General features: G+C 28.0%; 1 protein-coding gene across 6 annotated transcripts in view; it reads right to left on the reverse strand.

Moving 5' to 3' along the window:
- Positions 1–340: 340 nt before the first annotated feature.
- The window catches only part of LOC100212553 (solute carrier organic anion transporter family member 4C1), a 51,689-nt gene continuing 25,705 nt past the window's right edge, over positions 341–26,324 (reverse strand). For 4 of the 6 annotated variants that reach the window (XM_065796235.1, XM_065796236.1, XM_065796234.1 and 1 more), the window contains 8 exons: positions 17,771–17,889; positions 16,837–17,634; positions 15,348–15,741; positions 4,007–4,184; positions 1,933–2,083; positions 1,685–1,845; positions 900–1,085; positions 341–768 (listed from right to left, as the gene is read on the reverse strand). In XM_065796235.1, coding sequence (XP_065652307.1) covers positions 621–768; positions 900–1,085; positions 1,685–1,845; positions 1,933–2,083; positions 4,007–4,184; positions 15,348–15,741; positions 16,837–17,592 — 1,974 coding nt within the window. In that variant the 5' untranslated portion in view covers positions 17,593–17,634; positions 17,771–17,889 and the 3' untranslated portion in view covers positions 341–620. Of the gene's footprint in view, positions 769–899; positions 1,086–1,684; positions 1,846–1,932; positions 2,084–4,006; positions 4,185–15,347; positions 15,742–16,836; positions 17,635–17,720; positions 17,890–26,324 lie in introns of all 6 variants that reach the window. The other 2 variants (XM_065796237.1, XM_065796238.1) reach the window with 2 other exon arrangements.

A 26,324-nucleotide genomic window follows, 5' to 3' on the forward strand; every position in this document is an offset into this window, starting at 1 on the left:
TATATTGTATGCTTTATGTGAAATCATGTACCAATTTAACTTATTAAAGTTTGATGAATACGCACCCTAGTGCGAATTGTCAAGATTACACATCAAGCTCTTTATTGCCACTTTGGGTTTATTAATAGGAATGAGTCACTTGGTTAACTTGCTATTTAGAGCGGAAAATTTTAATTTTCATTATAAATGAAAAAAAGCACTGTCAAAGCGTAAAGAATTTGTTCTAAAGATTTTTTTTAGTAACCTAAAGCATTATGGGATTGATATTTGGACACCAATTGCAGAGAAACAATAAAATTTTAAAAAAAGTAAATACCAAAACGCACGCTATTAAAATTAGTTAAATTTAAAAAAATGTATTTCTTATAAAAATAATTACATTTGATAAAAAAAATTTACAACAAATATTTTTAAATATATACAACACTTTTCCTAAACTTTGTTTAGACAAAGTAAACAAAGTTTTTTGTCTAAAAAATGCGTATAAGAACTTATACACTAATAAATAAAAGTATTTACAATAAATAATGTATAAAAAAGTATAAATATTACTAAATAAAGAAATTATTGCAACACAAATTTCTTTGTTCAATCCAAATAAAAAAATTCGATAATAATATCTATTCACTGTGTACAACAGCAACATTTGTAACATCTTTTAACGATATTTGTTTTGTTTTATTTGGAAGTCTGTAAAACTTGAAGGCCAAGAATATAAAAAATGTTGCCAGAAACTTAACTACCACTCCGATAAGAAATAGATTGAATCTGAAATGCACGTTTAATAACAATAAATAATTTTTAAGCTAATAAACAACTAATTGGAAATAAATAAAAAAACAGGCATTAATACACGCTTAAAAAACTAATTAAAACTTTTTTTTTTTTTTTTTTTTTACCTAAAATCGGTATTATCATACTCGAGGCAACTTGTAGTTTCTTCTGTGCATTCGTCGATGTCCCATAACTTGCAACTTGAATCTATAAGTTTACCAAATATAGTTGGTGCAGGAATAAATCCAAGAAACCGTGCAAAGACTTGTTGAAAACCCATAGCAAAAGATCCTAGATCTGCTGGTACAACTCTAAACAACAACAAAAAGCTGTTTGTTATTCATTATCAAGTCATATAAAATGTGACCATGGCTCGCATAGATAGATATTTATTAGAAACATCAAACACATGTTCTAAAGAACACGAAGGCCCATACAAAGATGGACACTAACAGCGTGCCCATAAATAAATTCAAAAAAAAAAAAAAAAAAAAAAAAAAAATGCACCACTACAAAACCAATAACAAAATTATAAAATTACAAATATTATAAAGAAACAAATTATTGTTCCTTTTAGAATAAATATTTGTTTAAGTCAAAAGAGTTAATTTTATTTTTAAATGATAAAATACTTTTTGCATTCACAGCATCCGAGGTCATATTGTTCCACATAAAATCAAGTCAGGATTTGAAAACTTATTTACTTTCTTTAAACTCAAATTTTTGGTGTTTCTTAAATAATCACTTTAATAAAAAGATAATTTTATGGCTAAAAAACCATGAATTTTAAATAATAAATTTTAAATAATTACTTCCAATGATTTAAAAATTGGTAATATTAAAATTTTATATTAATTTGCTCATTTTGAAACCTAGATAATATATTAATAATTCAATAAACAAAACTTACCTGAATGTAGCGTTTAATACAGGAACATTATTCAAGAAGGTAAAAATCATAAGTAAAAATGCGCACACAGCAAACAGAGGAAATAGCTTACAACTTGGAGTGCATCTATTTTCAATAACCTTAGTGACATCAGGTGGCAAACAGGTACAGTTGTAGTATATCTAAACAATTTATTAATTATTCAGATAAACCTTTTTAGTATTAAAAAAAAAATACATTTTTAAATCTAATAGGAAAATTAGAAATACTCCATTTAAAAATGAAGCTTTGGAGCAGCCAGCATGACATGGTGAATAAAATGTTTGTTGGTCTTCAACTGAACAAACAGGCTTATAAAATTGCTGATTGCAGTTACAATCTATATTGCAGTTGTTCTCCAATGAAACCAGATTGCTAAAACTTAAATAAAAAAGAGAAAAATAACAGTAAAGAAAATAACAAAACTCTTATTTAAATGGATCCTGATGTCAAACATTATTACTAGGTATTATGTTTAAACAACAACAACAACAACAACAACAACAACAACAACAACAACAACAACAACAACAACAAGATATTTATTTTCCTCAAAATTTACAATCATATAGTTACAATATATCATTAATAATAGTAATAATAAAAACAATATTAAGAACATCTTTAATATTATAAATAATAAAACCAAATAAAAACAAATAATTGATTGAGCAAAGAGTCACTCATGCAGAATCCTGATCAAAGGAGTGACACCAAATAATTATATTAATAATATTAATTTAAAAAATAATAATAACAATAATAACTTTATTCGTTAATAGAGCAAAAATAAAAGTATTTATAATAAATGTAATAATAGTAGTAATATTAAAAACAGAAGTAATGAAAGTAATAAATATAAATGACAAAAACAATAAAGTTTCTATAGAAATAGCAAGGAAAAAAAAAAAAAAAACTAAAGGAAGTTAATAATGATAAAAAATTAAAATTTTTTTTAGAACTTGTTTAAATTTATTTTGTTTTAAATAAAGAAATGAAGATAAATTATTTTGAAGTTTCAACTTTTCAAACTCGTTCACAATACACACAAGACTTTGATTCCATTCACTGATGTGTAATTGAATACTTACCATACCACAAAGTTTTATAGGGAGGTACATTTAGTTTTCCATTATTGATGTTTCTAGTTAAATGTGAATGTATGAATCGAGTTTCAGTGAAGCAGGTTGTAATAGAGGAAGATAAACTTTTATTAAGAGAGTCAAAACGAAAATAAGATTAGCAAATTTAACTAGTGTTAACAAGGTAGGAATTTTGAGTGTTTTTGAAGAATTTTGAAGTTTCTGTATTATGGAGTTGAAAGTTAATTATTCGAATTGATTGGGGCTGAGATGATAACAATTTATTAATATTACAGTTGCCAATTTGTCCCCAAACTTGACAACAGTAGTTGAGATGAGATTGAAAAATTGCAAAACACAGATTCTTAAGGGTAGTTTTATCAACATAATGGAAAATTATTGAAAGCATGCCATTAGCTCGATTAAGTTTTTTATGGAGTGTATCTATATGAAAATTCCATGAAAGGTTCGAATCTTTAAAAATACCAAGGTGTTTAAGAACCTATGTTGGATATAAATGTCTATTATTAATTTTAATTTTAGTTATATCATTGTTGTATAAAAGTTTTTGTCTCAGAAATGAAAAAAATATTAGTTCAGTTTTTTCCAAGTTCAGAGAAATTAAGTTTGCATTTAGCCAATGAACTAAACCTTTTGGGTCTAAGTTTATATTCTTACACAAGGAATGATGAGACTTATTAGTATGCAAGTTATTTAGATCATTAATATAGATCAAAAACAATAAAGAGCAGAGAACAGAACCCTGGGGAACACCACAAACTATATGTTTGTTATTTGATTTGTAACCATTAATACTAACAAACTATTTTCGAAAAAATTTATTAATGTCATAATATTTAAACATGAAGGGCTGTTAAAAATCAGTAACAGAAAAAGGCATAACTCTTTTTTGTTACATAATTGTCTTTGAACTATGGTATAGTAGTCCAGATTTTATTTTATGACCAAAAATATAAAAAATAAAATAAAATGAAATTTAAATTAATTATTTGATCAATTTGTTTTAGTATTTAACTAACTTAGATTTATCAAGATATTATGGGTTTCTTAGTCTGCAACTCTTTATTTTTTTTACAAACAAATGCTTTAAAAACAAAAGGTATTTTTTCTAAAAAACCATTATTTTTCAAAGTAGATACCATTACCCCTGTTGATCCTGAAATATAATATCATAAAATATTGGATAACATTTTATATTTACCTGTTATAATAGGGAATAGCTACACCTACTATTTCACGTCCCTCACAACCAATAAAAATTGAGGATATGAGTCCGGTTGAAACCAATGCTATAATTGCTGAATATTTTAATGTTGACTGGCAATTCCAATTGAAACGCTTGCTTATATAGCCACCAAGGATAATTCCACCTGCAGCTCCTATTACAATATGTTAAGAGCTTCAAAAAAAAAACTCAATCAAATCAAGTATTTTAGTCTCAAGGACTAATAAATTAACTTTATTATTTAACAACAAAAGAATCGAACAAATATTTAAAAAATGTTTTACTATGAATTTTATTTCATGCTACATGTGAGACAATACAAGGTTTTTTTTAATGCAGTTAGTTACTTTGTAATAACAAAAAAATCTTATTTAATGAAAAAAATTGAGAAGATATCCAAGATATTATATATATTTGCGCTTATTATTTTGTCTGAAATCGAAAATGCATTCAGAATTATATTCATAACAATTATAAGCACACATTTTATATCAAAACATTGATACTGTATTGATACTGTATTGAAGTTAATAAACATAATAAATTATAGCTGAAATTATGCTGTCAAAATATATAAAATACCTGGAAAAAAAAAACAACTTACTTTTATCTATTATATAGTTAAAATGTCTTAGTGTTAGCTCACCATTAAGTTACTAAATGTTTGTGAAATATATTCACCTACATTATCACTTCTAATTCGACTAACACGTCTAGATGGGTAAATCTCATTACTTTTGAACGAGACAGTCTTTATATTACCATATGGGGCAATGTCTATTAAGAACTTTTCTGTAGCATGTACAGCGTGTGACTTATGCTTTAAAAAATAAGCGAATAAACATCCAGAATAATCATCAGTATAACTAATAACATCTTTATATCTTTTGCAATTGGCACAATTGATCCAGCTAAATCTGTATACATTAACTCAAATGGATATGTTGCCCTAATATTAGGGCAACATATCCATTTGAGTTAATGTATACAGATTTATATCCATTCTCAAACAAATATACATAACAGATCATATCCATTCTCTGTTATGTATATTTGTTTGTTTTCTTACAGTACATATTTCACAAAAATTACTATTACTATTGGTAATCTTTATACCTTCAACAACTTTTTCTAATTTCTTCAAATCTACGAAATTACAATGTCCAAGGATTTTATGCCACGTATCAATAGTTTCTTTTCGAAATTTAATTGTTGAATTTTCAGTTTCTTCAAAGTTTCCAAGTGCTTGTTTAAATTTTTGGAAACACTTAACAGTTTCTGATCGTATTACAACCGCAATAAAAGATTTATATTCGTTTGGTAATTCCTTTAAGACCATTGCTACAAGAAGTGAATCACTTATAATTGCAGATCTCAATGCTGTTGCTGATGTTTCTGCTCTTATTATATAGACGGTAATTTACTCCGAATTCAACTTTTGAAGAGTTGTAAGTTGATTCTATAATGTTACAATTATTGGTTTGCTACATCCAGCATAGTGTTGTTTAAGTATTGAGAATGCTTCTCTTCCTTTATCTCAAGCCTCTCTCATTACTAATGAAAGTGATCTTTCATCTAGGTATTGAATTAATTCTGCAAACGCTAATTCGTTTTCATAGTCATTGACTTCTTGAGATCCAGTAATAACATCTTTTAAACCTTTAAGTTTCATGTATTCTAATATTTTTATTTCCCATAATTTAAACCTCCATTCATCTCCATCAATCACATAACCTGTTAAGTTGGGGTTAGTCATAAGAAAGGAATAAATACTAGCAAAATATATAATTTTACATATTAATATTAAAAAGCAGCCATATTGACACACGTGCTATTACAAATCAGATTAACTACTTAATGGTCCGTAATTACAATAATAAATATAACAGCTGTGCAAATGACATCACTTTAACACTCAGGCATCTCATTCTACAGCTGACTTGATTACTGTTATAACTAAAAGCTCTTGACATATCAAAGGTTTTTGATAAAGTCAGGCATACTGGTCTTATGATAAGGTCACCTTATATGGTGTATCTGGTAAAGTTTTGGAGATGATCAAATCATTCCTTTAAAACTGCAATATCAAAGTTGACCTTGAAGTCCAACACTCGTCTTAATTTTGATTAACTTCTGAGACATTACAAGAATCTATCTTTGATCCTATATCATTTCACATTTTTATTAATAATCTTCTAGACAACCTCACATCTAAAGTGGCTCTATTTGCTGATAGCTCAATGGTATACTCCTGCCTTGACAAAAGGTTATCACTTTCTGATAACCTTTAGTCAAGGCAGGATTCTGCTTTGAACAGGCAGATCTTGAATCTGACCTATGCTCTGTAACAGCCTAAGGTTTGAAGTGACTTGTAAATTTCAACTTCAGCAAAACTTAACTATTTACTTCAAACAATTGGCACAATTAGTTGATATTCCAATAATGATGAATGACAGTACTCTGAGAGAAATCTCTAATTCATATCTTCTTGGATTATCATTTACTACAGACCTTGCATAAAAATATGTACAATCCATCGCAAAGCTAGTGTGCTAAAGTTGCCTTACATTATTGTGCTTGCCACTTACTGACTCCTGATTATATTCTCTACCTCTGCAAATCTCTTATTTTACTCAGTATGGAATACTGTTGTCATATTTGAGCTGGTTTCTCTAAAGGTGCCCTTTCTCTTCTTGAAAAAATCCTTATTGTAAATTTAGCTGGACCTACTCTTTCAGCCAATTTTAAGCCACTATCTCATCACCTCAAGTTTGAATCTTATTCTCTTTTCTACAAATACTATCATGATTGGTGCTCAATCATCTCTAGTTCCACTTTTTCTTTTTTGACTCATCTTTTACATACTGTATCTGTCCTTTAATATTCTAAAATCTTTTATCTACTTTCATTCTTCGCACAATAATGCTTTGGAACTCTCTTTTATCTTCATGTTATCCCATACAATTTACAGTCATTTAAGCCATCTCTCAAATGTTTTCTTTCTCTTTGAGAATATTTTTCGTAAATAATATTAACCCCCCCACACACTTTATTTGCACACTATAATGCATAACCTGTTTTTTTGGAAAGCTTTTATTGTTCCCGTATCCATATACTATATAAAGATCTTTGCATAAATTTTTTACTTTTTATGTGATATTTTGTGGAAAAAAATCAATATTAGTGTATAAACCAACATATTCACATCTGGCCAGATATCCAGCTGGATATTGATATATATTTTGGTATCTAGCATGTGTAAAATTGATATCCAGTACACCTCTAACATATGCATAATAATATGATGAATTATCAACACTGGCACATATGCACAATTTTTCAGTAGTGATGCATGCGCACCAAATTATTAACCATGATACATGCACAATATTATCAATTGTGATGCATGTGCATTAGGATGGGTCATACTTTTCAAATTCTGGATATGGGAGCACAAGCAATATTTTTTTAATGTATTAGAATATTAAAAGAGGCATAATTTTTTAATGCATAATTTAATTAAAATAATTTAAATAAATAATTTTAATTTTATTTTAATTAACATTTTAAATAATAACTTTAATCATTTAACAAACACTATAGATGAAGGAAAAGTTGTCTACCATTATGGATTTTACAAAAAAATATATTTATGTAAATATTAGAAATGGTAGTGCGAGTAATAATTTAATTATGTAATAGGATATTGGAAGAAATGTGAATACTTTTTTCTTTAAAATGTTTGTTTCGTGTGGGCGCAGGGCGTTTAAAAAATGTCAGTTTTACTAAAAACTCTAGAAAAATTAGTATAACAATCTTATAACAGTCTTATAACAATCTTATAATTATTATTTTCAATGTACATAATGCAACTAATATAAAAGTCATAAATAGAAAGAATTGTTAGTTTGTACATCGCCTTCCTAATGAAAAAATTTACCACTTAATTTTACAACAAGAGCACAAGGTGGTGGTGAAATTATTTCTGTATGGGGATGTTTTTCTGCAAATGGAATAGGTTTATTGAAGTTTTACGAAGGTCGTTTGAATGCTTCTTGCTATTTAGAAGTTACTGCAGAATTACCTGACTATATGGACACTCTTTTTGATTCTGAATCTGAAGATTGTTATTTTATGCAAGACAACGCACTGTGTCACAAAGCAAAAAAAACTCTGGAATGGTTTGCAACAAAGAATATTCAGCTCTTAGAATGGCCACCCACTTCACCAGATGCAAGTCCATTTGAAAATTTTGGTCAATTATTGACCAAAATTTCAAAAATCACAAAAGAAGCAACACAAACGACTTTCAATTCAAGCCATTTGGGACAAGACTTCAATTGATCTTTGCATAAAATTGGTATATTCAGTTCCAGATCGTATTTCTCGAATTTTTAGAGCTAAAAAATTCAAGATTTCTTCATATTAAATCAAATTTTAATGTTTATTAAAATCTAAAATTAGTACTATGTGCTATAATTTTGAGCAGCTTTTTTTTCTGTATTACGTCAACTTTAAAATATGTTAACACAAAATGTATTTCAATTTTCATTCATTTTTGTAAAAAGTAAAATGTTATTCTTCAGATAAAAAAATAATTATAACTTTTCATTCAACTCTCCATTAAATTTTCATCATTCGATTTTTATTTTACATTTGTACTATAATTTTTACCAGTACTTTATATATATTATATATATATATATATATGTATATATATATATATATTATATATATATGCATATATATATATATGTATATATATATGTATATATATATATATGTATATATACATATATATATATATATATATGTATGTATATATATACATATATATATGTATATATATATACATGTATATATGTATATGTATATATATATACATATATATATGTATATATATGTATACATGTATATATGTAAATATATACATATATATATGTATATATATACATATATATATGTATATATATGTGTGTATATATATGTATATATTAATTAAATGTACATGGTTTGGGTCAGGGTTAGAGTTAGAGATTAATGAGACATAGATACATTATTTTTAAACAGTTTTGCTTTAAAGTGTCAATAGAAACCAGGCTTTTTAAAGGCATCTTTGAAAAGGAATTTAATCCTTACTGAGTATGAAAAAGATGGAGATAGTAGCATTTTTAGTACATTTTTTGAAACTTTAACATCAAACTAGAGCCTTTTCTGTTGATTTTCAGACCCATGTTTTTATAAGATACTTAATCAGAATAAAATTCTTTATCATAATCAACAATAAAAAACGGAGGGTTTTTTTTAAAATACTTTTTTAAAATTTTAATAATGGTAGCATTATCAAAATTGGATTTAACTCAAAACACACACTTATGTAGTTCAACCCCTGTGATCACAAGCCTCCAAAATTAAACTTTAATTTGCACGAAAAATATAATACTTAGCTAAAGCAAAAATCAATATACAACTTGCAGAAAGTGATTTGCATATCTAATAGTGAATTAATCTGTTTCTTTGGGGGTGGCAGAAAGAGCATGGGCACTAGATTCAAAAGATGAATTAGAGGAAAAGTTCTTTATAACAGTTCTTTATAATAGTGTAATAGTTCAGCCTAATCCTTGAGAGCAGTAATAAGATCAGACATCTTGTATGAGAAGTGGAATGTTAGGTTTGTCTTTGTTAACCACATCATTGAAGACCAAAACAAATCTAAAGATGAAGGTTAGGGTTAGGATATTAGGGTTGTCAGAGAGAGGATTCACAATCTTAGTAAATAAATCAAAAAATAAAACAAAAATTTTGAGCTTTAGAGCCAGCAAAATCTGTTGCAAAAGGTAAGCAACTCAGTTCGATAAGCATCAAATCACCATTATTTGTGTTTTATACACATTAAAATTATACGCATGAATACTTTATAAACTTTATTTTTCATTCAAATTATACACATATATATTTTAATATGCTACATATACTAAAATTATAAAATTCAAAAATATTTATGCAGATTAAATAATAAATAAAAAAATACTCTCATAAATTTTATTAGTTGATATTTATTCCTTTTTGAGGCATGAAATAAAGAAGTTCAATATATTTTAATCAAATTTTATTAACATTGACTAATAATCATAACAGCTTTATCACTCTTGATTTTTAATTTTCAGCTACTTTTGATTTGAATTTAAAATTTTAATTATCCTAAACAGTGCCGTACTCAGACTTTAACCTCATACTGTTTGACCACTATGGGGGCGCAAACTAATGCACCCAAATTAAAAAAATCCTTAAGTTATAAATTCCAAATGATCAGAGATCAAGATAGGCTGATCTGATCAAAATGATCAGAGTCAAGATACGCTGCCTGTTCTATACAATCAAAAAGAAAAGACATTTTTTCAAGACCAGATAATAAAGTAGAGTTGTGAGCAAATAAAGCCATTTTAGATGTAAAGTTGTCAAGATCATTAAATATAGATAAGAAATAACACAAGACCAAAGATAGAACCTTAAGGTACCCTAGAAGTGACTAGAAATGAAGAATAGTGTTAGCCTTTGAGGGTGACTTTAATAAAGCAATTACAAAAAAATGATTTGATAATTTAAAATTTTTTTCTAGATACACCATATGAACAAGCTTATGGAGAAGACCAGAATGCCAAATTTTATAGAGAGCTGTAGCCCTTGCCTCACGATCCTAATCTAAAACACAATAGAATCTTTCAGTCACAGCAGTTAGCAAGTCAGCTGTAGAAAAAGAAGATGGTTGTCAGATAGTATGTTATTTAACTCAAGATGAGATGTTAGAAATTTGTTTATCAAGGACTCAAAGACCTTGCTAATAACAAGAGAGAAGATTGATTGGGAGATGGATCCACAATTTTTAAAAATTGGAACAACAGATGCCATTTTCTAGCAGGCAGAAAAACAAGATTCAGACCGAAGAGAAAGAATAAAATACCTGCCTGAATCCAGGAATTTATGTAGGAGGTGCATTTATCACCCAAGAGAAAAAAGACATCAGCCCAAGGACCGCCACAAAGAAAATCATGAAAAGAATTCTATTTAGCTTTAGGGTAGCAGTAAGTAGTGCAATGACGGGTGAGTCTGAAGAAGTACAAGATGAATGATTTATAGAGATCATTGCATATAAAAACCACTTTAAGGAGAACATGGAGAACACAAAGCTAGAGTCAGAGTTAAGACACAAAGAGTGAAGGTAAAGGATTAGGGTTATCTGGAAAACAAGTCACAAAGTTAACTAATTATCTAAGAGATTGAGAAATACATAGAAAGTTATAGGCTTTAGTGCCATCAGGGTCAGTGGTGTTAGAGCCAAACCAATCAGTGTGATGAGCATTTAAGCCCAATTTAAATTAGTCAAAAAAATAGCAAACTTGAAAAAAAGGCAAGCAAGCCTCGCAAATTTTGCAAGAGGTAAGAATCAACTGATTGAAAGTTACTTCAAAGACCACGAACATTAGTGAAAACTATATTCAAACAATTTTTTATGTTAAATGTAAATAAGACAACTTCACTCATTCATAGATAGAGCATGGCATCTCAAACAATGAGCTATGCAGTTGTCTCAGTCCTGCTAATTACCCAAAGTGGTAACTTAGGGCTCCTTATGTGGCCTTGACAATTCGCACCATACATGCGCAACATGGCACTATTAATACTCTGATAATTTATAACTGTTGTTGGTATTAGCCTCTCTGAGAGCTACCACAGAGTTTGGGAAACATTACTACCAGCCGGCCTCAGAACCATTAAACTGAATCTAAAGTTATACTCTCATTAGGAAATAACAGGAAGTGTTACATAGCCACTATCAAGGGGGCTCAAGCAAGTATCTATGAGTAGAGTCAAGAAGACTCAATCTACCCAGCCTAATTAATAAAGAAGTGGTATGAGGCTGGTCAACAGAATTATCCTGTTTATCCTTTAAGTCTTTGCCTAGAAGGCCTTCCACAAGACAGTAGCTAGATGCAGTTAACATCTGCCCAAGATAAATATTTTTATCAAGACACCATCTCTAGCCTTTACTCAACCGAGAATCCCAAGGCAGGAGAATTTTAGCTGGATGCAGTTAACATTTCCTCAAAATGAGTATTTTAATTGAGTAACTCTCAAGCCTTTACTCAACAAATTAAGGAGAACTAAAGAAGAAATGAACTCCAAAATAAGTTGGAGTTTATTTCTCCTAGCCTTTTCCTAAAAAAGAAAAACCTGCAAAGCAACAGAGCATGGGGCAAAGAGTGTACTGGATTACATAATACCAGAAGCAGAGTGATTATAATGATCTTGAACCTAATGTAACCTGAAAGCTCTTTATTTGAAGCTATTGCATGTGATTGATACTTAAAAAATATTTTGCTTTGTGGTAATTAAAATTTATTCTCAACCTTTCATTTAATTCTAGTAGCAAACTAACAACAAATGGAAAGAATAAAATAACTTTAAAATATTTTAGGATGATCTGCATGCTTTTACTGTTTAGCCATTATAAGAATTTTTAAATATAAAAATTTGCACCTGTATAGTTGTGAAGATGATGAATCTAAGCTAATAAATTAATGAACAAAATTATAAACTTATTTAAAATATCTTTGACAAAGTATATTTTAAATACATTTATAATAGGACAAGAATATAAAATTAAGCAGCAGCATTGAGCAGAAAATTTAATGACATTCAACTTGGTATCAGATAATATATACGAATTTATACCATATGAAAGTAGCATTGATAATAATTAACTAATGCTGTGGGTGTGGCAAAAAGTATTTATGTTTTTTTTTAACACTTCAATACAACAGCTTGAGTTTACAAAACATTTAAATAAGTTAAAAGAAAATAATTCTTGTTCAAATCTAAACGAAAAACTAAAAAAAAACCATGTCTTACTTCGTAAACTAAAATACACAAGTCAATATTTTTATATTATAACAATGATATACAACCCATAATTATATCATACTCTGAAACAATATTAGCATTAAATACTAAATTATCATCAAAAGCAACCAAGTTACTTCAGTTAATCAAATGTCAGAACTAAATGTAAGGTTTATTTTAATGTAAAAAGTATTTCAGTATATAAAGGAAATATCATATAACAACTTTATTTATGTAAAGAAAAAAATATTTCAAGCTTCACTTCATAATTATATACTTTATTTACTTTATACAGTACCTTATTACAACTTCTGAAATTAAAAGTACCAGCAGTATTTATTTAGTATATATGCATTTTGATGAGCATATGTAAAGATCAAAGCAAATGGGTTTTAGTATAATTATTTCTTAGATGACTAAATAACAAAAAAGTGCTACTATTTTACATATGATCATGATAAATATTTTTAAATAATGTATTTCTTCCATTTCTTAATAATTTTAAGTAAGAATTAAATGAAAAAATAAATTTTACAACTTCTTTCAAGTGAAAATATGAGTCAATATGAACTTTAAACAAAAATTGAAGTTTTTGAGTTAATTTTTTTCATGTTTTAATATAATTTAATAAAATGTGATTAACTCAATAAGTTAACTCCCAACTACTGCATATTAATTAATCTTTATCTTTAAAACATGGAGTTTTTCCTGAAAAACTAAAGAGTGCAAAGGTTACACCAATTTTTAAAACAGGTGATCCTTCGATGTTTCCAACTACAGACCGATCTCAGTTCTTAATTGTTTTTCCAAGATTTTGGAGCGTGTAATGTATTTTAGACTTAAATCCTTCTTAAATGTAAATATTATTCTTTACAATAAACAATTTGGTTTTAAATCCAGTCATTCGACCGATCATGCAATAATTAATCTTGTACAAGAAATATTTAAAGCTTTTGTTGAACAAAAATTTACTTTAGGTGTCTTTTATCTAATTAGTTCTATTGATCTAAGCAAAGCGTTTGATATTGTAGATCATAACATTCTTCTATATAAACTTAAATTATGGTAACATATATTCTAACTTAGATTGGTTTAAGAGTTATTTGAAGAATAGAAATCAATGCATTTTATATGGTGGCAAAAAAGATTTAATGACAATTAACTGCAGAGTCCCCCAAGGAACAATTCTAGGACCGCTTTCATTTCTTATTTATATAAATGATTTGAGTAAATTTTCCAATATCTTTAACTCAATTTTATTTGCCGACGATACTAATGTATTTTATTCTAATAAAGATATTAATATTTTATTTGCAACAATGAACAAAGAGCCTGCGAAACCAAGCGAATGGTTCATATTAAATAAATTGTCCATAAATATTAAAAAAACAAAATATATTTTCTACCATCGTCTTCATGATAAAGACAATGTTCCCTTTAAACTGCCTAAGCTTTTATTAACAACTCTTATGTCAAAAGAGAGTGTTCTTTGTTGTTTCTAGGTGTAGTTTTAGATGAAAATGTAACATGGAAAGAGCACATACATATAATCCATAATAAAATCTCAAAAAATATAGGCCTCTTATATAAAGCCAAACAGTTGTTAAACCAAACTTGTTTAAATTTTTTTTTTTTTTTTTTTATTCATTGCTATCTAAATTACGCTAACGTTGCTTGGTGCAGCACTAATGAATCTAAAAATAAAAAGCTTTTAATTAAACAAAAACACACTGTAAGAATTATTTGAAATGTGGTATGCTTCTTGCACACTAAATTTCTTTTTAATAAATTCAAAATACTCAACGTATTTCAACTTAATTTATATTATATTCTTATATTTATGTTCAAAGTGGTAAGAAAATGGCACCAATTTTATTCAACTCATTTTTTGAAAAATAAATCATTTATACCCAACAAGATTTTCAAAAAAATTAGCTTTTGATAATTGACAACAAATTAGACTTTTTCTGAAACTTTTATATAGGAGTAATCACTCGTTTTATTTACTTGTTATTTACTTTATATTTGATTATATTTATTTTTGATTTTAATCTGAATCTTTACCTTTCTTTGATGTTCATGTTTTATCTCATTTTTATTTATTTTTAAATTCCAAATCTTAATAAACAAAAGTTTGAAAAAAAATAAAATTATATATATAAAAAAATTATTTTTTATATTTGCATTTATATATGTATTTTATGGATATAATACATTGTGATAACGGTAATACTTTTTTTTGTTATTTATATTCTTGTTTTGAAGGGGCTTGGCGATAAGACTGAATTTGTCTTCTTCTTGCCCCAGCCGTGTATATACATTTTGTAAAAGTCTAATTTTGTAAAAAAATTCTTTATGGCGAAATACATACATACATTTAATAAAAACTGCTGCATATTATAGTGAGAATAATTACCTGGTATTATTATTATGCCAGTATACAAAGATGATTGTGAAGCTGTTAAATAAAATTCAGTTTCTATAAACTTTGGTAAAAATGTTGAAAAACCACCTGTAGCTAAACTTTCAGATGCTGTGGCTAATGTTATGAATAAAAAAGATTTGTTTTGAAGAAGATTTTTTATTGATGGCCAAACCGATTTTAGATCATGGCGTAGTGTTTGATCTTCTAGTGTTGTATCTTCTAATTCATTTTTCTTTTTGCGAATATCTTTGGAGTCTGAAAAAATTCGAGGGAACCCAAGCATGGGAATAACAGGAAATAAGAGAACACCAGCTCCTACTAAAAAACCAATCCACCATGCTCCAACCCAGTTACTATCTTGTGTTGTTATAGCTGAGTTAGTTGGCTAAACAAAATAAAACTGGTTTATTTTACATTTATAATACTTGCAGCAGCCAGACAAAAAAAAATTTTGAAAAACATTTTTTAAAAGTTAAATTCATAAAATTCACAAATGTTTTTAAAAAAACTTTTTTATCATAATTAAAAACACTTTAAGGAACTTTTCATGATCGTTACTCTGTTGCGTTGAGTGAAAAACTGTCGGGTGTTCTTGTAGCCTTTAAGCACATTAAACCTTCAAAAAGTTTTCTTAACATTTCAGGTATTGAAAAGCATCAAATAATTTAAGTTTCCACACTGTTGGATAAAATGCAAATAATTCAAGCATGGGAATATCAATAAGAAAAGGTAGAATTTATTTCGCTCCTAATCTACAATTGCTATTTATTATAATTCAATTTTGTTGTATCAAACTGCATTTTATTTAACTACTTTTTTTGAAAGTAAAAAAAGTTTTGTAGAGAAAAAAAATCTTGAAACCTGTACATCAAACTTAGTGTTTTCTTGTTTTTAAATGTGTCATTATGCGTGATTTTAAGAATTAAACTTTTTGCTTTTTGAGTGAAGCTATTTATTCTGCTCCAAAGTTATTTGCTGTTGTTCTAATTTAAAATTAACAGGTGCTTTACTATAAAATCATTTTTTTTTTTTTCAAATACATTTTTCTGTTTTAAGAGGCATTTATATATTAAAAAAAAAATTGCCTCATGCAAATGGGATTAGAATGCCAAGACATTGCTAAATACTTTTCTTGTTGTAAAACCAACACTGACTAATTTCCCCATGTTTTCTCAGGGGATATTATTTTGTACCTGAAAACCAAAAATAATTTGTATCAAAATAAAACCTGAATATTTTACAAAACCTTTAGCTTCTTCAAACTCAGCTTTATATAGAAACATTAAAAAATTATTTACTACATAAATTTTATATTCATTATATTATAAATAATGTAGATTTTGACTTCATTATCAATTATTGAAACAAAAACCAAAATATAAAAATTTATGAATATAAATTGATTTTTGTCAAGCATAGTTTATCAAACTATCAAAGATTGTTTATAAACATAAATATAAAATTGCTAAAAGATACACACCTGCTTAATGTCTACCCAAGTATTAAGAATTGGAAGACCAATGATGAAACCAACTGCTGGACCTAAAACTGCTGCAGCATAATAAATACCCAAATACAAGCTTCCTTGACCTCTATCTGTTACTTCTTCAATATGAGCTGGTGCTAAAGTATATAAAGGCGTTGCACCAACACCCATTAAAAGAAAACCAAGAGCAAATAAACCTTTATAATACCATAAAGTTCCGTCATTACAGTTTGTTTCAGGAATTGTATAATTGGAAGAAATTTGGCAAAAATCTGTTGAAATTTGAATACCAGCAGTGTAACTTCCGACAAGGTACTTTGGAATGGAAATAATAAAGCATCCACAAGCCATTACCAGCATACCTAATCCTATAAAACGAGGTTTATGATTATGACCAATGTAACTGACAAAAAGGCAGCAAATACCATAAGCTGCATCATAAGTAACACTAAGTAAAAGCCCACTCTCTGTACTTTTTAGGCCAAATTGTTTTTCTATAGATGTTATTGTTGTAAAGGTAATTCCAGTAACAACCAGTCCTTGAGAAAAAGAACATATGCATAGAGCTGCAATTAGAAATGATGGTTTGTTCAACACTTGGAAATATTTTCCTGAAAATCTTCCCCAACCATACTTATATACTTCTGCCACCTGTTCTGCATTTAAAATGCCTATATCTGGGTCTGAAAATAAAATATTATCAAAATGTCTTGGCTCATCAACCTCTTTAAATGCTGGATTATCAAACATTGTTCTTGATGATTTTTCCCCAACTTTTTAACAAGAATGTTTCTAAACAAAATAGTTATAAAACTTTTCAAAAAAAACCTGGAAAAAATCAACAACTTCAATCAACTTATATGTAATTAATTATAAACCTTTTTTACATAAATCTCACAAAAGTTGCATTTATTAATTTGATACTAACTTTTTTCTTATTTTTTTCAGTATTTTTAGTACTTTTCCATATTCAGTGAGGAAAGAGAGAGCAGTTTGGAGTCCAGGCCACTCAATTTAAAAAACACTCCAACAAATTTAAAAGATGCGCTGAAAAATCAAATATAAATATAAACATAGGCATAAATTAAAATAAGCAAACCATAAACTGAAAAGAGAAATAAAAAATAAAAATACAAAACTAAATTAAAAAATAAACATATTAACAAATAATAAAATATATAAAAAATAAACCAGAAAAAATAAAAGCGTAAAATTAATGTGTCTTTATTTTAATTAAAAAATGTTTCACTTTATAGAATTTAAAAAAGATCGAAGTTTCAAAGTTATTATAACTACTTCAAAACTTTATAATTCAAAAATTAGAAACTTTGATATTTTCTTATGTCTACTAAGCAAATAAAAATAAAAATGAGCAATTAGATGAGGGTTCAAAAGAGTTTGAACTCTCATCTAACGTCAAACTAACAACTGCGCCTCATAAATATAACAATAAATCAACCTAAGTACTATACTAACATAGTAATATAGGAAAAATTATTAACTTTAAAGTATTAACTGTGACGGTTTTGAACCGCATCATCTTCTTGGGAGATTTTGATGATTTTTTAATGAAACACCCTGCAAAAGAGTGTTTAAAATGGTGTATATGCAGGGTGTATGCACTGGTATATGTAGTATAAGTATTCATTGCGAACACATTAATTTACGTATAACTAAATGTAACTTTGATCTATTCATGTTTAATAAATAACAGTTTAAGATAGTTTTATATCTTAATAATCAACAAAAAATAGTAAGACAAAATTGACACACATCTTTAATAACAAATTGTCAAGATTTAAAAATTTAAGTAAATATTAATATTGTATGTAGTTAAATATTGTCATAAATATCATATACATGTTCTTTTTTTTATTAGAAAATGTTTGAATTGACTCTCTAAATCCTCATACTTGTGTATGTAACTACCATTTTCATCAATTTTTTTCTGTGTGATTTATTCAGTTTTGACGTTACAAACCTCTTCATTATTTTATTTATGTCTATGTGTACAGACTCAGAGGTTTATTCACTGAAAACACCCAAGGATTTTTGTTTTCTTTTAATAAAAGAAGCAAGATGGGCTGGTATTATGTGAAATTTCCAGCCCAGGCTGATAGAGTAATTTGTATGAATCTTAAAACAGTTTTCTAAGTTGCACATTTTGATTACAAAATCTTTGATGTCTTTGCCAAAATTCGATGATAGCTAGATTCCATAACAGCCCTTAGCGACTAAAAGAAAAGATTTAAAAATTATATGAAGATTGTTTTTTTTTGTATACATTTTACCTTCAATTAATTGCTATCTGTTCTAAACTTCCTTAATGTTTCAATCCAAGGTATAATGTGAAGAGTACTTGTGAAGTACTTGTGAAGTATAATGTGAAGAGTACATATACTACCTCTAAGCTTGACATAAAATTACTTAGAAGTTTGTAATTTTAAAAACTTTATAGAAAGATTTGAGTATTAGTAAATCAGAAAAGGAATCCACCAGCTAGTTAAGAACATTTCAAATTCTTAATGATTGGTACCTAAAGCATGTTGAAGACAGCGAGTACAAGAACATGCAGATTTACAAAAATGTTGTTGGTTGATGTTTGCTACAAAAAAATCCAGAGACTCTGGTAATTGACATAGTACCATCTCCTGAACTGCATATATTAGTCCACCATACCCTCCTCCATTATGTCTATATCTGATAACTGTTTTACTCAACCAATAGTTTTTAGTAAACTCATCAGCCATTAGCACATCGGTAACTTGAGTCACTATATGCTCAAATAAATGCAGTTCAGGAGATGGTACTATGTCAATTACCAGAGTCTCTGGATTTTCTTGTAGCAAACATGGACCAACAACATTTTTGTAAATCTGCATGTTCTTGTACTCGCTGTCTTCAACATGCTTTAGGTACCAATCATTAAGAATTTGAAATGTTCTTAACTAGCTGGTGGATTCCTTTTCTGATTTACTAATACTCAAATCTTTCTATAAAGTTTTTAAAATTACAAACTTCTAAGTAATATTACGTCAAGCTTAAAAGTGCATATTACAAATTTAAAAAACCTTATTAACTATACTTGCCTTCTTTAAATACAAACTTTTAACACAAGTGCCACAAATGCCAGATGGGTGAAAATTCATTTCTATATTAAAGCCATGATCCACATACTGTGTCATTAACTTTATCCATTCTGGCTTTTCTTCAAGTAGTTATTTTATGTCCTTATTTGGGCAACAGAAGCATGTCACTTTTTGATGTTCTGAATGACATCTAATTCTTGTCAAATTCATTTAAACTAAACTTTTAGATTTTCTAATAGTTTAGTAAAATCTATCAAATAAAATATTTTTAATTAAAAGCTTTACCATATTTAAACTAAATTTAAATCTAAAATTTATATTCAAACGGCTTACATTTATATATTAAACATGAAAAATATAAATGTGACACAAACGAATGTATACACAGGGTGTATACAATGATTACTTGTATTAACACTATACAGGTGTATACACCCTATAGGCACCATAATAAACACCCTTTTATAGGATGTTTCAGTAGAAAATTACCAAAATCTCCTAAGAAGATGTGGTTTTTATTTTGTTTTCAGTTGTTTCCTTGTCAGGTTGACATAGTTTATTAATTTGCCAAATATTTATATTTGCCAAATGTATGTATATATATATATATATATATATATATATATATATATATATATATATATATATATATATATATATATATATATTTATATATATATATATATATATATATATATATATATATATATATATATATATATATATATATATTTGCCAAATGTATATATATATATATATATATATATATATATATATATATATATATATATATATATATATATATATATATATATATATATATATATATATACACATAGGGTCATTTGCCATAAGAAAAATCTAGGCAACTCCCTAAGGGTGCCAACCAAAAAGGGGTGCAAAAAGGGGCACTTTTTTACTTTCTTTAAAAAATGTTGTTAGACATGTTTTTATCATATATCGTAAAATCGCCCTACCGTAAGTTCGGTCGCTTAAGCTTTGAACATTTATTTATCATACATAAATAAAAAGTCTTTAATTTTTTTTTCCTGAAACATACAGGCAATTATATTGATAATTAAATCAAAAAAATAAAAAAATGAAAAATAAAAACTAGTACTCAATATTTAATTTCAAATGAGAACATCTACTTTGACCAAACTTTTAATACCATATCATAAGTTCGGTCGCTATATAAATCCTAATAACGCATCACATCGCGAATAACGAAAACTAATTTTTAAATGTTGTTTTATTGTTTAATGATGATATAATATTAGGTAATACCAGCAACCAAGGAGAGTGTCATCCCGAACTCAAAAAAAAGTCTTTTGGGGCGCCAAAGAAAACAACATGGAGCACATAAAAAAAAAGGCCTATTTAAGTTTAAGTAGTATTATATATTTTTTAAATTATAATTAGTCAACTATGTTATTATTTTGGCCTTTATCACTTTTTTTTGTTTTGTTCAGGTGCCCCAAGAAGTCCTTACCGTCTTATCACAGAAAAGACCATAAGGAATTTTTGGGGCATCTATGTGCTATGTTCGCTATGCTGCTGGTTAATAAAATTTAAAAGATATTTTTCAATTAAGTTAAAAAGAATTTTTTAACAGAAAAAAAAACTTTGCTTTAAGTAAGCTTTGTATGTTTATTGGCAATTCTTGCACTAATCATTGTCCAAAGTAGAACAACAAGATCCACACAACCAATTGTCAAAGATTTGCAACGCATCCATAGTTGTTGTTGAGCTGTAATTTCATCTCTAAAAAAAATGTCACAAGCTTGATATTTTTTTTCAAAGACCATCAGATTTACAGTGTTGATATATGGAAGTCACTTCGGATTCTTATTAAGTCAGGATTTTGATTCCCTCCACTAGTTGTCATTTCGGTTGTTTAATAATAGGTTTGTAAAACAAACCAGCTTCCTTTGCCAAACATTTTTGAGTCCTTATTGATTTAGCCTCCTGTTTTATTTTTTCACACAAAACTTTCGTAGCTTGTATTTTGTTCTTCTAACTTTTTATTCTTATTTTTTATTTCTTCTTATACTTGAAGGAATTTCTGAATTGCGGTGACTGGTATAGGCATTAGTAAGGCTTGAATACTTTGCGCAAAAACTGATCCAATAGATAATTTTTCATTAGTTATTTTTTCCCAACACAAAGGAAAAATACCTGTTGCTTTGAAGCCAGAACGCACATTGTTGATAAAGAAGCTTTGGTCAATAAGCTGTTTAAGCAACCCAGGGAAGCTAGGTTTTGTGAGATTTTTGAAACCGTTTTGAATAAAATGTTTGTTTAGGATTCCGCGCCATTTACTTTTCACTGTCCTGAATATTCCTACATCAAGTGGCTGTAGCATGTAAGATGTATGAGCCAGTAGCTTAAAAAAAATAATATTCTCTTCTTTTGCTAAGTGAATTAGTTCCAGCGTAACATGTGAGGCATGGCCATCTAGAAAAAAGATTTTGGATCCTTCGAGCTTGCAACAATGTGGGACAAATGTCTTTTCAAACCATCCAGCAAAAGCAGGTCCTTCCATCCAGCCAGATTGCATGACACCATAGGTAGCACCATTTGGCCCGTCCTGAGTTAGGACATCAATTTAAAAATTCAAATAATTAAATAGTAGTTTTTAAAATGCGGAGTTTGCTGGATTCTTCCCACATTTCTTATAAATACTTCTTAAAATAAATACCCAAATTCATCATAAATACCTTTGGCCTTGGAATAAAACATGAACAAGAATGTTTTAAAAGCATCATAACAAACGAGTATTGTGACTGAAGCCTTTTTGTTGCTACCGCAAAGTTTCTCAGGCCCTTTTGAACCTTTTTGACACACTACCTTAAATTTGCCTTGATCACATTGAAGACCAGATTCATTGCAATTATAAATGTGGAACGGCTTAGTTGCGAATCTTTGTATATTGTACATATAAGAAACTTGTGCAAAGCTTGATTTAAAATTTTTTTTAAATTATTAAGTAGGTTATTAAAATGCTATAGATTAAACAGTTTATAAAAAAGAGACAATTTGTAAACATTACAATCAAATTGAATTACTTTTTAAAGATTGCAAGTTGACATTGGACGGTTTGACAGCATATTACTTGAAGTTCTGAGCGATAGCTCATCTGCACAATGACATCTAATCAGCACAATGACGTCTAATAAATGAGTAATACCAATCAAGTGTAACTTTGCCAACGTTAAAACATATTTGATTTTAATTAACCAAGTAATAATTAACAACACACAGTATTTCAAGTCTGGTCAAACTAAGACCAATATCACACAAAAATATCAAAATTTTTACTAAAATGTCCTTAATGTTTTTGCTTTTTTAGTATGTTTGCTGTTACTTCTGTCAATGAAAGTTGATCTTTTAAAGCCAAATGTTATAGCTGCTTTCCTTTTACTCATACCTTTATCCACAGCCTTTAAACCACGAGCCATCCGAACTTTCTCACGTAAATCTGTAGATGACATAGATGTATTAACTTGAAAAAGAACTATTTAAGTGCATTGCAATATATATTATTGTTTTGTAGTTAGTTCAGTGATTTAAATTGACCAGTAAATTTTGAAATCAAAATTTACCTGCAAATTGACCAGTAAATTTTATTTTAAAGCAGGTTAATTTTAAAATTATAAACAAATTCTTTATTCAAATAAAATACTATAGTGAGTATCCATTATAAAAATGTCAAAACTTACTGGTAAATTTACAGGTAAAATTACCTGTAAATTTACGCAATCGCAACACAAGTTTATGTTCACAAAGTCACATTTTTAACATATTAACATTTTACATCATTCTTGCTAATTGTCTCTTTCGTTGTTTATTCATGAATGACCGAAGTTAGAGTATTTGAAAATTTTACTAGTTTTCATAAAAAAAGTAGCTAATATTCAAAAAATAATTTTTTTTTTTTTTTGTAAATATAATTAACTTGGTGATTCTTAGTAATACTCAAATTAAACTTGATCATTTATTTTAATACTTTGCTTATTTTAGATTTTATTAGCATGCCTTTTTTCCAATTGTTGTTTTGCTAGAGAATTATTTCAGCAGGTTGCAAATAAACATTAACATTTTTTTTATAGATTTATATTTACGAAGTAATAATGAATATTATTCAAGAAAAAAAGGTTTATAAAATTCGAGTATTGCATGCTTTTTTATATTTTTTCTTAAATGACTGAAGTTACATGGTGATCGAACTTAGGCAATTTTACGGTAATCAGAATTTATTTGAACTTTTTAAAACTATTTTTAAAACTATTCTATGATTAGTTCAAAATAAATAACAAAAATTAAGGAACATTAGGTATGAGAGTCTATTCAAAAAACCGCGCAAAAACTCATGCTACATAACTTAATTGTTGTTTCATTGCATAATAGAAAGTACTTGTATTAAGAATTATAGGGTGATGACTAATCATATGGATAAGGGCGCAGTAGCCACAAGTGCAGTACTATATATATATATATATATATATATATATATATATATATATATATATATATATATATATATATATATATATATATATATATATATATATTCACTTAATGTTGTTATTCGTAAGCAAAAATACTCAACATTGCTACAGCTGCAGAATAGTTATAATAACCATTATAAAAGTTTTTGTTAACTCTGACAGATTTTTGCAGTCTTCATTGATCTTTAAATGGAGAGCTGAGTTATATTTATGACACTAGAAATATTTTTTTTTTTTGTTTTTTTTTATATTCTAGAGCGCTATTTTTTTTTTATCCTCTTGTGATATATATATATATATATATATATATATATATATATATATATATATATATATACATATATATATATATATATATATACACATATTTATACATATATAATTTATTATTATTCACCTCCATAAGACTGAGGATGCCACTACAGACGAGGAGGCTATTTAATAGTGGTTATAACCCTCTCTCAACTCCATAACTCTGAAAAACAAACCTTGACAAACAAGGTTGCTGCGCAGAGAAACAAGTTGAGCGCGGTACTATCAGGGACGTGGGATCAAACTTGGAACCTCTTGCTTATGAAGCGAGTGGTCTACCACTATATCACTACCACATTATGTGTATATACTTATATATATATATATATATATCAAGTCTTCTCAGGAGACGCCTGTAGTTGCATACCTTATATAAATGAATAAATATATGTTTAGGGTTTGTCCTTAAAGTACATACACTCATAGAGGGAGGTCTTCAAAAAGCATATGAAAGCGTATGGGGGGAGGGTTAAATTTAAAAGTACGTACATCGATTTTCTAATTTATCACAATTAACCAGCTAATCAATAGAAAAATTATAATTCTGACTAAAGATCCTAGTTTGCCAACATAAAAAGATGGTATAGGGAGTAGAGGGTATAATTTCCTTCTATGCAGACACATATATGGGCGCCTGCAGGATTTTTGAACATTTTGGCAGGGGGAGCGGGGAAGGGAAAGCGATTTAGGGCTTTTTTGTTCCCAGGCTTCCGCCATCCCAATTTTTTTGCAAGGCTCCTTATTTGGCATAGGTATAAACATACTTAAGTTTGGAGTTTGAACAAAGTGAAAAAGTATCCTATCTGGAACATCAAAAAATCCTGTGGGCACTTATACATACATGCCACCCCTTATATACTGGCCCTGAGTAAGGCGTATTTCAGGCAACATATTTTTTGAGTCAACAAAAAACAGGTTTTAGCAGTGCCGTGGCTAATGGGTTGGAGGCCCCCTAAAAAAACATGTCATTAGGGTCTCAAAATCTTCCAAATTTTACCACTAAGTTTTGCTAAAATAAAAAGCTCCTTAAATTAGCAAAAGGGAACAAAATTTGCTGTTCCTCTCCCCTTCCCACTTTTCCCAATTAAGGGGTATGAGTAGCCTACTCTCAGCACTGGGGTTTAGGGTTTGTTTTTGATATTACTGATCTCGCGTAAGACTCGTTTTTTACGGACTTACTAAAGAGGGGTGTCTGAAAAAAACGTCTGCCTTAAGTATAGTTTATTTTTATTTGATCGTCATTAAAACAAAAAAAAGTAAAGTAAGACTTGACCAGGAATCGAACTCCGATCTCTGCCATCGAAGTTTATATCATTAACCTCTCAACTTAACACACACATTGTTAACGAAAAATTTAACTTTATTAAAAATTAATATTTGTATATATATTTAAAGGCGCTTTATAAATTGGGATCCTGTGCCGCAAACAAAGGACTTTGGGGTTGTATAGAGTATCTAAGGTATTTCATCAACCTTTTTTTTATTTTTTCAATAAACTTTTATATTGAAAAATAAAAAAGTTAGAGAGAGGTATTTGAAAAACATACATACTTTTTAAGGGGGTTGGGGA

This window comes from Hydra vulgaris, chromosome 04 (genome assembly GCF_038396675.1).
Source record: "Hydra vulgaris chromosome 04, alternate assembly HydraT2T_AEP".
In the NCBI taxonomy this organism is placed as follows: Eukaryota; Metazoa; Cnidaria; class Hydrozoa; order Anthoathecata; family Hydridae; genus Hydra; species Hydra vulgaris.